Below are 14,496 nucleotides of genomic sequence, written 5' to 3' on the forward strand. Positions count from 1 at the left end.
ACAAATGAAAAGAGGCTTGACGGAACATACTTGTACTAGTATTTTGTGATTTTGGACAAGTTTGCACTCGTTCAAAAAAAAACTGTATTTGCAATAAGATATGTCAAGAGAGATAAATTGGTCTAAACAGGTTTTAAGGAAACCTGTACAGGAAAGTGAAGAAATTACTAAACAGGCTCCGATGCAAACAAAAAGTAGGAAAACATTAGAAACGCGTTGCACAGCTCCATATGAATGCTATCTCAGCTGGGAAAAGCTCGGGATTGCCCAGAAAGAGCTACAGGATGTGGCTGGGGAGGCGGACATTTTGACTACCGGCACCAGAAATGGATGATCGTCAAGAAAGCAAATGCCACTCGCACTCTGGTAGGCATCAGAATTGAACCTTTCCAAATATTGGGAGAAAAATGTATCAACCACAGAACGTGAACGCCGCACTTAACCCCAAAAGCTTTTTATTATATCTTAACATTCATAAACACTGTAATATGGTGTACAAGGTAATTAGGAGGTTTAAGGGCATGCTGTCAAATTAGAAGCAAAATAAACTCTTTTCCTTCCGCCTCCACTAAACCACAAGTATTCCCATCCCACCAAACTGCTCCACATTCAAACAATAAACAAGTGCATTTTTCTTTCTCACCAAAACACTCCCACAGTCCCTCTACCTACACTTCATGTGGCGAACACTAAGGCCATGTCCACACTACTCTGTTTCCATTTGAAAACGCATATGTTTTGCTATGTTTACACTGAGCGTCCACACTACGCCGAGGAGTTTGAAAACGCTCCCGAGGACGGATAAGTTTGAAAACTCCGGGGTCCCACACCTGCGTTCGCTACTTGATTGGTTCTTAGCAGTCACGAGGTGTCCTTCCCTGATTCGTCTCACCCATATCACGTGACCGTTTCCCGGAAAATCATAAACAACAACATTGATTACTGATCGAGGAGTGGCTTCGGAACAACTCTGTGACCATTCTTGACTGGCCCAGCCAGAGCCCTGACCTAAACCCAATTGAGCATCTCTGGAGAGACCTGAAAATGGCTGTCCACCAACGTTCACCATCCAACCTGACGGAACTGGAGAGGATCTGCAAGGAAGAATGGCAGAGGATCCCCAAATCCAGGTGTGAAAAACTTGTTGCATCATTCCCAAGAAGACTTATGGCTGTACTAGCTCAAAAGGGTGCTTCTACTCAATACTGAGCAAAGGGTCTGAATACTTATGACCATGTGATATTTCAGTTTTTCTTTTTTAATAAATTTGCAAAAATTTCTACATTTCTGTTTTTTTCTGTCAAGATGGGGTGCTGAGTGTACATTAATGAGAAATAAAATGAACTTTTTTGATTTTAGCAAATGGCTGCAATGAAATAGAGTGAAAAATTTAAAGGGGTCTGAATACTTTCCGTACCCACTGTATATTTTATATAGTTTATTATTATTTCTTATGCACAGCAAAAGGCCAATCTAACTACGTGAAATGTTAAACTCTGAAAATGGCTCATTACCAAGTTGCTATTGGAGAGATGTCTGCGCCTCAGAAAGTGAATGCATGTGAGTATCTCTGTTGTGCCCCACTGGCTACCTTACAGCCACCACTCTCCATTGCACTCATTCGGCAGTTACAGTTGATAAGGCCATTCCCCTTCAGGTAAACACTGTAAGGTCTGTCAGCACTGTTGCCGTTGTTTGTGCTGTTCATGCTGTTTGCACCGTTTACTGCTAGTCAAATGATTTCCTGTCCTTAGGCTCTGTTTTGGATCATGCTTGGACCACAGTTGTTGTGGTTGTTTGAGGATGCTTTTTTAACTTGTTCACGACAATAGCCATGTCAGATAAAAGATCCCCAATTATTGTCTAATAAGGATTATTCTCATCACTGATTTTGTCTTTAAGCATCTATATTGACGTGTGAATATCACACCATGCTACCTATGAGGGAACCTGTGTCATTAAATACTGTAGCCAAGAGTCACCCTTGTTTTCTGTCAACGTTAAAACCAACTTTTAAAGCTTTTTGTAATGAAGTGTTTAGTTTGATTCGATTAGATTAAATTTCCTGCTGAAAACATGAAATAAAGTGATGGTCACAGTTGTACCAAATATCTTGTGGGAATGCTTTTGTTGAGATTTGATTCATGTGTGTATGCGTAGTCTGTGCTCGTTCCAGACTTTTGTTGTACAGAGCAGGTTTTTGCGACCTGTAAAAGACACCTGGAAGTTGCTCCATGTCTCTTTCACCTCTGTCTTTATTTGGTTTTACAACAAAGATTGACAGTGATAGTGCATGTAGCTATATGCAGTAATAATCACCATACTTAACGAAAATGTAATAAATTAAAATACGATATAGACAACATAATTATGTTTAAAATAAAGAAAACAGAAAGGGAAATGTCAGTGACTCACAGTGCTCTCTATCTCTCTTTGTGTGAAAAGTAAATTTCTGACAGATTGAAAAAAGGAGCCACACCTTCCAAAGCTTATTAAATGAGTCCTTTTATGTGAGTTTAATTTTGTTCTAATTTGAGGAAACAAAAATGTCTATAACTGTATCTATCATGTTTTTGATTATTCACATAGCTAAAGTTTAATGGAGTGTGACAGGCGAGCTGTTTTTTTACAGCCTGTATGTAATATTTACAGTACACACCTTCACCCCATGGTTGTTGCTGCAGGGAGTCATTATCAGCTCCAAATCTGGATACAGATCTGGATACAGTTTGAGGAAAACGGAAGCATTACTCATTAAACAAACTTACTTAGGGCTTTTCTGGGCCAACTGCTCGATAAGGCAAACAGTCAGGCAGTGCACTGCTGCTACATGAGGTTAACAAAAGGTTCACAAGAGTCTTTTCAAAGGTGTTATGTGCATATTTAATGTGTGGTCAAAAACCAAACAAGTAATCATCAAATCTATTGCGCTGACCATATTTTCCACACGCCAAGTTGCGCTGAATATTTACCTCATTAATAGAGTCGGAGTTCAGGGTTTTTCCCTGGTGTGAAGTGTTCCAGTTGATTAAGGATCAAATGGTTTCAGGAATACTTTTCATACTTTGACGGCATAATGCAAAATCTATGCAAATCTATGCAAATAAAATGAACAGAGTCCAACAAGCAGTGATTTCCCAGGTGAAGAAACTCCCTGACTCAAAAGACTGGGCATGTTCGGAGCTGTTTTTGTCAGTACAGGAGAACATTTCTTGGAATGTACTGTATACCCTGTGCCTTGTCAGAAAAATCGTGAGTGTTTCTGTTCCTGTTTTCCCTCTTTTAGCTCCTTTTCCACAGTTGGTAAATCCATTTCATACAGGAGACGTATGTGTGATGTGTGTTTAACCCACGTCAGGCCTCTTCATATAAGACAGCAGACTACATACATACAATTGCTAAAACTGGAATTACATCATTACTAGTTTCAGTTTCACTTCTCTTCTTCTGCACATGCACATTCCCTTTCTCACATTTCCTTATCTATTTCGTTTTTTCCTCTTCTGAATTGGTTAATTGATATCAATATCGTTATATGATTTCTATCTCTAATAGAGAAATCTGGTCACTAAAGCTGGACCACATCCGACAAAATTTTTTCCCCTAAAAACAAGCAGTTTCTTGGGCGATCTTTACATATTTTACATGCCAAGTTGCTACATCTCAGTTAACCCAGTTGTGTACAGTATAAATGGTACTGGGGTTTTAGACCAATGAGTATTTACTACTGCTCTGAATGAAGGAAGTGTCTTGCTTAACAGTGTTGATTTGCATGTTTCATTTTACACGAAAACCTTGCATGCATTTACATTTGTTCAGTTCAATGAGCCATTGTTGTAGTCCACGAGATCGGTCTTGGTCTTAAGACCGGTTTCAAGACAACTTTTTGAATTTTTACTCGCCCTTGTCAGTCTCAGACGAAAGGGGACTGGATTTTATTTCAAGACCTGAGTTAAACTGCCTGTGCATTGTCTGATTCATTTGTTAACATCTTTACTGTGATTGCATATAAACAAATGGAAATTCCCATTCCCAATTCCCACATATACGTTTACCTCTTTTTCCTTTTGATTATTTTATCAAGACATTTCTCATGGTACTCTAACACATACACACATATACAGTATATATGTCAATAAAAGAGGTGGATGAAGACAAATCTTTTTCTGTGGGTGTTTTTCTTAAGTGGTTGTGGATCAATAGTTTCAGATGAATTAGATGGGTGTCCATTGTTTGTTGTTCCACATTTCATCATTAAGTGTCTCATGCAGTGTGGAACTCGCACGAGTCTGGTCTTGGTCTTGACTTGGTCTCAACCCCTCGTCTCTGTCCCGATACACTCTGGTCTTGATCATGACTTGGGCCATGTCCACACTATTACGTTTCCATTTGAAAACGCATATATTTTGCTACGTTTACACTGAGCCTCCACACTAGGCCAGAGTTTTAGAGCACCGAAAAACAGATACATTTGAAAACTCCGGGGTTACCGACTAGTATGGACCGTCGTTAACGCATCATTTTGGAAATGATGATGTAGACACCTGCGTCCGCTACTTGATTGGTTCTTAGCAGTCACGACGTGTCCTTCCCCTATAACGTGACCCTTTCCCGGAAGCTCACAAACAACAGCATTGATTACCGATCGACTACCAGGTTAATTCAACATGGACAACTGATTACAGGCATTGATGACCTTGTTGTCTTTACTAGCAGCTGTTGTTGAGTTAAAGTCTGCATTATTACGGAGGAAGCAGCTGTTATTGGAGCGATTAGCGAGCGGCGTGACCAGCGGGGTTATCAGACCTACGGAGCGGACGTCTGAAGTCACGGTTAGCGGCTTTGAGGAGGATGGACACAAAACGGAGACTTTCCTGTTCTTATTAATGCTTATTTTGTTCTGCACAACTAATCCACACATAAAATGTAAAGGAATAAAACATTAATTTCTCTCCAGTACGAGAGACTTCAGCCACCAGCAGAGCTACGAGTGAGAACAGACAACAATGAAACCGAGGAAACGAGTGAGAGACGTGTGTTGACCACATTTATGGATCCATAATCTAGTAAACCTTTATCTGTAAGTGTTCATTTTAAACTAAATTTGATGTGTGAGAGAGAGAGAGAGCAAGACCTGCAGTGTTGTAACTAAGTCTGAAAAATAAAACTTTCCACGAAATGTGTCTTTGTGTTTATAGAGGAAGGTTTTAGAGGAAGATCTAAAGTCTCAAGCACGACCTTTCATTATTAATGACTACTATATTATATTTTTTTAACTAAGCAACTACACCGCCACCCACCCGCATGCCCAGTGTACGAGAATGGTCATGTGATATCCGTTTTCAGGCGTTTTAGTATAGACGGAGATCATCACGGAGATGCTGAAACGCCGTGTGGACGGAGAACGTTTTTGTTTTAAAACCCTGGTTTTAAAACAAAAACGTATTAGTGTGGATGTAGCCTTGGTCTCAGTTTAGGTGGCCATTCACTACAACACTGCAGTGAGCAGACCCACTAATTGCCATGTTCACATTTAAATGAGCTAAATGCTGTGACGAGTCCCTTTCGCATTAAAGCATTGGGGAGATCAGAAGGGCATGCACTTTCATATGCGCCTTGAGGCCTTTATTACCTGTGTCCTGTATCCTGCTGAGCCATGAGGGCTCATGTAAACTATCCACTTCTCTTTTCTTATCCACAGGATGAATCACTTATTGTGTGCCAGGAGAGAAACACCTACCTGAGGCTCTTAGGAACAGCATACAGTGTGAATGCAACATTAATGGGTACAAGTTTGAGCAACTTTTTGTCAGCACAATATAATGTGTTACACTGAGATAGAAATGACAGATGAAAATTTTCGATGAAGATGAAAATGTGTTTTAAAAGCCTCATTGAGTAACCCCTGAGTAAAGTGTATGTAAAATATTAGCTGGTCAAAGCTTAACTCGTAGTTAGCATGAATCTCATTTAGAGATACTTATCAAAGCAGCCCCCTGTAGACTCAAATTGTGTGTGATATGGGATGCATGCATTCCAACCCACCCTGCCCCCCTCCCAAACTCCCACTGACCCATTGTGCTGGGTTTTTTCCTCTTATCCTTGCCCTTGGCCCTATAGCACCCACCCATCTAGCCAGACCAGAGGTGCTGTTAGGTTTGTTGTGGTGCAGGACACACACACACACGGACACACACACGCCCGGATTGACCCCCGCCTATCTGTGTTCGCGGATCACTTCACAGGACAATCTCCCTATCCATCTTTACAGGGTCATTGTGGATCTGCCCTCAGCAGAGAAAGGAGCTTCATTCACAGGGAAGAGCCCTCTTTCTCTGCCTTCTCTCTTTCACTCAGTCCTTCTGGATGATGGCTGGAGGAAGGGAAGCCCTCACACAGATACCATGTGTGTGTGTGTGTGTTGTCGGAGGTCATATTTAGAATATGAAGAGGCATCAGGACTTCAAAGCTGGACATAGAACAAGGGTGAAGACAAATGTCCCCACTTCAACACTCCTGCAGGCTCACACACACACTGCTTTGCTTTTAGGTATTAAAGCTGAGGGTTGGTTGAAGACAGGATAACAGAATAACCAGGACTATTCTACAATATTTCTTTGTCGCAGAAATTAAAGAAAGCAAGGTCAATTTTTTTTCATATACACAAAAAAGTAAGCAACATAATTAGGAATTTAATAATGTACAAGAAGTAGCCATGGAATCAATTTGCTCCTTGTTGGGGCATGCATGCTGCAGTCTGATAGCTTCCTTATCCAATGGCACATTTATATGAATAAGTATATATACATGTGTGTGTGTGTGTATGTTTGATGTGTAACAAATAGGCTTTTACACAGTTAATGACAAAATATTCAGCAATCATGATGTTGAAAGTGCACATGAAAGAAGTAAAATTGGGGAGTGGGGGTTACAAATACCATTGAAGAGGGTCTGAGGAGGGAGAGATGAGTGAGCACACACACACCAACTAACCCACGAGAACTGCTAAATGTAATGAATGTAATAAATGAATCATTGATACAGAAAATTTGATGATGACAACTGATGTTTCTTTTACGTGATTGAAGTCACAGAAAATAACCAAAGCACAGAGCTAGGAAATGTGATGTGCTAGTCCTCAGAGTTGAGTGAAAACATGGATCTGAAACGTCAAAGTGAAACTTGTCACACCTGCAATGACCAACCTGCAGGAAACTTAAGGCGCAATATCTGAGATTGGGAGCATTTGGACTGCCTCTAAACGGCTCTCAACATGTCTGACAGCTTACAATGCTAACAGTGCTAACTATGGCGAAAGTTCTGACAGAGCTAACAGTGTAGACGCTTCTGTGACTACGCTGTCCGTTGGAACGGCCTTATCAGCTGTGAGCTAACCAGCGGGGCACGCTCACATGCATCTCTCTTCTCTGCCCAGGAAGACATTACTCGACTCTATCTTTACATAGCAAATCATTGTTTGCTGCTATGTCAATGTTCAGAATGTTTAATACGTCTCTTTGAAATTCCTGCGGAGTATTACCTCTCAAATCAACCATTAACTTAAGTATTAGCTTGTACAGTGTGCAAAGAGATTTAAAATGTGTCGATGTCGCAGCGCTTTTCTGATTCACAGCGTGATGGTTGAGAACTGTTCAGTTCGGATGATAAAATATTGTGTGCAGAAAAATTCTGCATGTAAACGCCTTCATCTGATTATATCAGGTGATCATACACAGTAAAGAAATAGAGGCCTTATTTTGTGCCCACTCCTTAACTATGATGGTGATAGTCATTAGCTGCTAAATAGGGTTATCATTAGCATCTCATATCATAATACATATCATATTGTATTCCTCTATCCTTTTCTTTTCTTGGGGCATGTATAGAATGTAGTCACATTTCTTCAACTACCTGCTCTACAAGAAATACTGAATTAACAGAAAAAAAATCAACATTATATTTAAGTATGTGGCCTAACCTGTGCAGTCAAGTAAGTTCAACACGTGGTTATATCAGTTTGGATGTGTTGAAGAAGCAATGAAAATAAAGACACTGCAAGTGGGCAAAAAGGAATAACCTTGGTTTAGTCTTTGACAAATCATTTATTTTCCAGCCGTGGGCTCCGTGGTCGTGCGATCAGTAGTCTGAACCAGTCTGTGCTCTGCTGGTTTCACTTCAGCTCTCTGCTGTCCCTTTAAACACTCCCTACCCGTTACCATAAAGTTACTAAAAGAGCCTCACTGCAAAAGTCACATGCTCCAGCTCCCTTTGTTTCCAAGTAGAAAGCCTCTATCTCTCTGTGCATGAGAGGGACAGAGCAAGGACATATATGAGGGGGAATGAAGTGGATCACAACTACTGTTGGGTCCAGGTTTCCTCACGCTCTGTCTGCAGGATATCGATTCTGTTTTCCAACACCTTGTCATTTGCAAACAATCTTAAAAGAACTAAATAAAAGAGGAATTTGATAAAAACGTTTCCCTAGTTACATAAGCTATATGAACGAAAGTACTTGAGTGATAAACAATTTGTTAAAGGGTCTAAGACAATCAAAAGGGCTTATAATGGTGAAAAGAAAGTATTCTTTTATAAGAATGGTACAGTGGTAATCGTATTGATGGGAGGTCCAGTTGTAAAGAGGAAATCACAAAACAAAACAAAGATAATGTAATAAAATGTATGCATGGGAAACATTGAAATGATCCATAACACTGTTGAGAGGTTTTCCAAACATAAAGTGCAAAAGGAAGGTAAACAGAAGGTAAATGTTTGGAAAAATCAGCACATTTTAAAACTCGGTTACAGATGCAAATGCATGGTAAATACATATTTTGCTGAACAGAATCATATTGTATTTTGGATCCCTCATATGAACAACAACTACAACAAAGTGGTGATATGTTCTGATGTGACTCCAGGCTCTTTCCACAGAAGTGTAACCCTCTTCAGGCATTACGGTAGTACACCCAATAGCCCAGAGAGGAATTCCAGGAATGTGAAACGCTCTGATTCATATTGAAACTACATTCAAATGTGCACAACCTCACACTAAATGCTGCTTTTTAACTTGAGCAACTAAATACGTGCTCACAGGGTGTGATTAATATACTTTGTATCAAGTTGTAAATGTCAGAATATGACTCCTGCTGTCCTCTCCTAAAACAACAGAGCAGCAGGGATATACGCTCATAAAGCATCAGTAGATAATGCCTGTATTGATTATGTGTAAGACTATACTATGTTAAGGGACTTTGATTGGGTGATCAATAACTATGCCAATTTTTCCAGTGCATGAAACTTTTCCCCACATGAAAAGTTGCACCGACATCTGCCTAGTAACAGCAATTCCTCCCATTGGTGAAACTCCAGTCTCCTCCCGTTTGTGTGTGGGTGTGTGTGTGTGTGTGTGTGTGTGTGAGAGAGAATGTGTTTTAGAACAAGTCTTTAAACTTTACTATTTGCACTCCAGCCTTACAAAGCAAACTAAGCTGACGTTCAACTCAGTTCCTGCTACACTGCAAATTTACTTTTGTAATGGTCAGTAGTGTACACACGCACACACACACACATACTTCTCAATTACGTTAATAATTGATCAAATAATACATTTGACATAGAGTTAAAATGCTAACTGTGGGGTTCCCATTTACAGATGTTGACTCATCAGATCTCAAACCAGCTCCGTTTAGACCACGGTCCCCGTTTGATTGGTTTGTGTTGTCCATGTTACTGTTTAACTGAATTGTGCACAGGGAGTTTACAGTGCTCAACAATTCATATAATGCATTACATTACAGATGTTATACAGCTAGATTTGTGTTGATAATAATGTTTGCCATGCTTACAGACAGAGATTGGGTGATTTAATAGCCCACAGCTCATCCTAACCTCTCTGTGTTATTTAAAGTAGGAATGACTGGAGGTAAATAACGCAGCAGCCTACTGTGTGTGTGTTTCACACTGCACTATTGTCCCATGTGCTCACCTCATGTTCAGCACAGTTTGTTGAGAGAGCTGCTGCTTTCATTGAGTCTTTGGTAACGACAGAGGAAGAAGCGGTGTAAAGCCGTTATCGCCCCCTACCGACGCCAAGCTGCCAACCTCCACCGGCGACAGACGTCCCCCAGAGTCGGCCCCGGACCTCCCACCTCCTGCTCAAAAACTGGGGGTGGGGGTCCTCCCCTCGCTCTCTCTTTCCTTTTATATATATATATATATATATATATAACTGCAGCCTTCTGTCTGCCGCAATATATATATAATAGAATCCCTTCCTCGCGCGCTCCCTAGCAGCCTGCTTGTCTCTTTGATCCCCCTCCCTCCCTCCCTCCTAACAACAGCTGACGTCATCGCACGCACGCACCCCTCCACCTCCCCCTCTCCGGGGCGCGCGTGCTGTGTGTGAGTGTGAGCCTGTGCGTGTTCGCTGAGCGCGAGGCAGGGGTTTTTGTCTCGCAGAAGGAAGCGTTCTGTGCTTCAGTGGGCTCGCGCACACCGGAGGAGCAACAGTTCGCAGCGGCAGCAGCCCAGCAAGAAGAAAGTGATTTAAAATCAGCGGACTGCAGCCTTCTGTCTGCCGCAGCCGGTTCCTCAGTAATACAGACGTACTGAGACAGGGTGAGAACACACATTACATCGACGGTGATAATAACCCTAATACCAGAAGTAGCCCACTATGGAGGACCAGCTGCTGTGCTGCGAGGTGGACTCCATCAGGAGAGCCTACCAGGACGTCAACCTGCTCAACGACCGAGTTCTCCACACCATGCTGAAGGCAGAGGAGAACTACCTGCCGTCGCCAAACTACTTCAAGTGTGTCCAGAAAGAAATTGTACCCAAAATGAGGAAAATAGTTGCCACCTGGATGCTAGAGGTTGGTTTTACTTCACTTCAACTTTCGACTTCAGTGGCCGAGTGTCGCTGCTAACTTGTTGGTTTGTCGCTTGCTGTATGCGGGCTGTTTCCACAACATGATGAGTTAGTGTAAAGGTGAAAGCTGTGCGTGTGTGAGAGGCTAATGTGTGTTAATTCACTGTGCACGTTACATAAACGCTTTGAAAAGTCTGTCCTCACGAGTGCTGGGTGGTCCTTCGGCTATAAGATGCGATATTGGCTCCGGACCGCACTCACTTTGTACACCTTTCTTATTGATTATGTCTTAGCCTACATTTTACAGAAGGTTATGAAATGTAATTACATGTGGAAAATATTCCAAAATAACAGCAATGTACACGTATGCAGTCTGGCCCGTGCCAGTATTACGCGCCATCTTTGTTGTCGTATAAGAGAAGGATTTTAATATCATTAAAAATCTATAACATCAGCAGCAATGACAGTAACTCGGTTCAATCAGCCGAAAATGCTGCTGTACCATGAGGCGGGTTGGTGGGGCTGCTTCAGCTCGATGGACTGGTATCAACTGGAAAAGTTTGTTTTGCTTCACGAGCGTCGCTGCTGTGTGTGTGAAGGTCGCTCAGGAAAAAGGGCATTTAGTCAAAGTGCGAACGTATTCTGTCCATTTCAAGAGTCGGATTTGATAGATTACATGTGTTTTAACATTAACATGAACTATTGGATTGAAGTCTTTGTAGTTTTATATTTTATATTAATTTCTGAAATTGTGCATCGGAGAGCCGACGGGAAGTGTCGCCTGCAGCACTCCAATAAGCAGTCTGAGAAAACATTTTTTATTGAATCCATCTGTGTCACAATTCGACACATTGTACTGTCATCCGAACAGGCATTCGATGAGCATCATTTACATGATAATTGTGCGCACCCTGGTAATTTTTAAATATTTCTAATTATTTTATGAAAAGATGACGAAGTTGAAATTGCAGAGTGAAACTCGCATCGACGCCACCTTTGTGTCTCAGTCAGAACTGACTGCACACTTCTTACTTACTCTAATAAATGTTTCATACTCTGCTTTTAAACGTGTTCGCTGTGTTTGCATTAAATAGCGCTGAACACGGGATATTTCAACTCGAGTGAATTAGATGCACGAAATGTTTAATTCCTTTTCACTCATGTTCGGATGATTTAATGCGAACAGCTGTGCACGGAATGAGACGTATAGAGTCGGTGGGGGAGAGGATTTAACAGTGCATGTGAATGGGGGCTTTTCCTCCAGCAACCAATAAGTGCTTTTCTCACCTCCAGGTCTGCGAGGAACAGAAATGCGAGGAGGAGGTTTTTCCGCTGGCTATGAACTATTTGGACCGATTTTTATCAGTGGAGGCCACCAGGAAAACAAGACTACAGCTGCTGGGAGCCACGTGCATGTTTCTGGCATCCAAGATGAAGGAAACTGTTCCCTTAACGGCGGAGAAACTCTGCATCTACACGGACAACTCGGTCCAGCCCGGAGAGCTGCTGGTAATTGAGTTCTGCAGACATGGATGTTGCGTAACACATACAGTAGCCTACATGAGCAGAACTCACTGGAGACCACATGACAGGAACACACCGACAGAGTGCTTGTAGTTCTTCTGGTTTGTCAGTGTCAACATTTTCATAAAATATCCAAACTGTATCTGAGAAAAATCCTTTGGTTGACATGAGAAAAGGTAGAAATGTAGCTTTGGGGCAGCGGTCTGAATGCTGCCTGTGACTTTCCCATGGCGACTTCGAGGCCTCTCTCATTTCATGAATGGTCTCAGTGACTGCCAAAAAAACACGGACTCACAGCGACACCTAGTGGCCACGAGAAAGAGGTGCAGGCTGCTGGCAACGAGAGAACATGAAGAACTACAGGCACTGGCGGATCATTGTGTGTGTGTGATATGTCATATTCACACACAACAGAGACATGCATGTGTTACTGTATTGATGTGTGTGTGTGTGTGGTATTTATATCTAGTTTAGTAATCAATAAATAATAAAAACAAATCATTGAGCAAGTAGATTATGCATCTAGTAAACTTGCATAGCAACTTATCAAAATACATTTTTGAGTAGCTGAACTATTTTGGGCACTACAGGGAAGGAAGGAAGAAGGAAAGCCAGAACCATGAACTAAGATGGTATCAGAACAAAGTCAAGCCCATATTTCGGTGCTGCTTGTTCTGGGTCTGTTTGAGTGAATGCCTCTGGTCTGGTCTGTCCACAGCAAATGGAGCTGCTGGTTCTCAACAAGCTGAAGTGGGACCTGGCTTCAGTCACGCCTCACGACTTCATCGAGCACTTCCTGTCCAAGCTGAAGATCTACCCGTCCACCAAGCAGATCCTCAGGAAACACGCTCAGACCTTCGTGGCTCTCTGTGCCACAGGTAGGATATGAACATTATGTCTTAATACAAGTTCATGTTACAGTAAATCTACTGGATGATCATTCTTATATATTTAACAATATTTCATCTCCTCTATCTGTAGATGTAATATTGCCTGTTTCCTGTGTATTTAGCTGTTCTTTCTCTGTGACGCAGGTCTCAGACAGGCTTGATTAGGGTTTCACTGACGCTGCTCTGGAGCCCCAGTTTGGGATTACGCTCCCAGCTAGTTTGTTATTCTGATCTGACCATGTTGTCATTATTAGTTAATAAATGTTGGAGGTCCAGAGGGGCAGATGTGTAGCATTGTGTGAGCATAGTCATGTGTTGTTGTCCTGTTGGAGGATGTAGGAAGAGATCTGTCTGGTCTGGAGTCAGTTTATATTAGTTAAATGTAAGGCATCTCTTCCAACAGTGCACATGGATCAGGAACTCGTAGGCTTCATTAACAAGAGTTCTATTCCTATGTTTGAAGTAAAGTAGATGTGGTGTTGCATAATGGTGGTCTGTGCTGTCGATGTTGGATGTTGTAACACGTGCTTGTGCTGTTTCCACAGATGTCAACTTCATCGCCAGTCCTCCGTCCATGGTGGCAGCGGGCAGTGTGGTGGCAGCTGTTCAAGGCCTCTACCTGAAGAGCCAGGACGCCTCGCTGTCCTCCCAGAACCTCACCAACTTCCTGTCGCAGGTCATCCGCAGTGACCCGGTATGCAAACACACTTTCTCCCAAAGCCATATTTGAATGTGGAAAAAGCCATTGCTTGCTCTTGATGTTGGCAGCGTGCTCGTGTTGACTCACTCACTGTTGATCTCGTGTCGGCAGGACTGCTTGCGGTCGTGTCAGGAGCAGATCGAGTCCCTGCTGGAGTCCAGCCTGCGACAGGCTCAGCAGCACAGCAGCACGACAGAAAGCAAACACGTGGACGAGGACGTGGACCTGTCCTGCACTCCGACAGACGTCCGAGACATCAACATCTGAAATGACTGACGGCCGCGCCGCGCGGCGACCTGATAATCGAAGGAAAGTTGTGGACAGAGGGCGGTGATGGGCGGGCTGGGGAAGGGGTTCCTCATCTGAACCCAGCCTCCCCTCCCCCTCCTTCTTCCTGGGCTGCTATCATGGCCGACATGTCACTCACATGCCCGCTGTCCGCCCCGGCTGCCAAGACGGGACAGAGCGCTGCCCCCCCCCCCCCCCCCCCCCCCCCCCCCCCCCCCCCCCCCC

General features: G+C 42.6%; 1 protein-coding gene across 1 annotated transcript; it reads left to right on the top strand.

Moving 5' to 3' along the window:
• Positions 1–10,411: 10,411 nt before the first annotated feature.
• Positions 10,412–14,461, top strand: ccnd1 (cyclin D1). The gene is made up of 5 exons (XM_031877164.1): positions 10,412–10,873; positions 12,163–12,378; positions 13,112–13,271; positions 13,829–13,977; positions 14,095–14,461. The coding sequence occupies exons 1-5, from the start codon at positions 10,676–10,678 to the stop codon at positions 14,248–14,250; spliced, it is 879 nt and encodes a 292-aa protein (XP_031733024.1). The 5' UTR covers positions 10,412–10,675; the 3' UTR covers positions 14,251–14,461.
• The last annotated feature ends 35 nt before the right edge of the window (positions 14,462–14,496 follow it).

This window comes from Anarrhichthys ocellatus, unplaced genomic scaffold (genome assembly GCF_004355925.1).
Source record: "Anarrhichthys ocellatus isolate YVR2014 unplaced genomic scaffold, GSC_Weel_1.0 scaffold127, whole genome shotgun sequence".
Lineage (NCBI taxonomy): Eukaryota > Metazoa > Chordata > Actinopteri > Perciformes > Anarhichadidae > Anarrhichthys > Anarrhichthys ocellatus.

Excerpts from the sequence above, each read along its gene's own strand:
- ccnd1 (XM_031877164.1), top strand. The coding sequence starts at position 10,676 with ATGGAGGACCAGCTGCTGTGCTGCGAGGTGGACTCCATCAGGAGAGCC. Across the intron at positions 10,874-12,162 it reads TTGCCACCTGGATGCTAGAG|GTCTGCGAGGAACAGAAATG; the intron begins GTTGGTTTTACT and ends TCTCACCTCCAG. Across the intron at positions 13,272-13,828 it reads CGTGGCTCTCTGTGCCACAG|ATGTCAACTTCATCGCCAGT; the intron begins GTAGGATATGAA and ends CTGTTTCCACAG.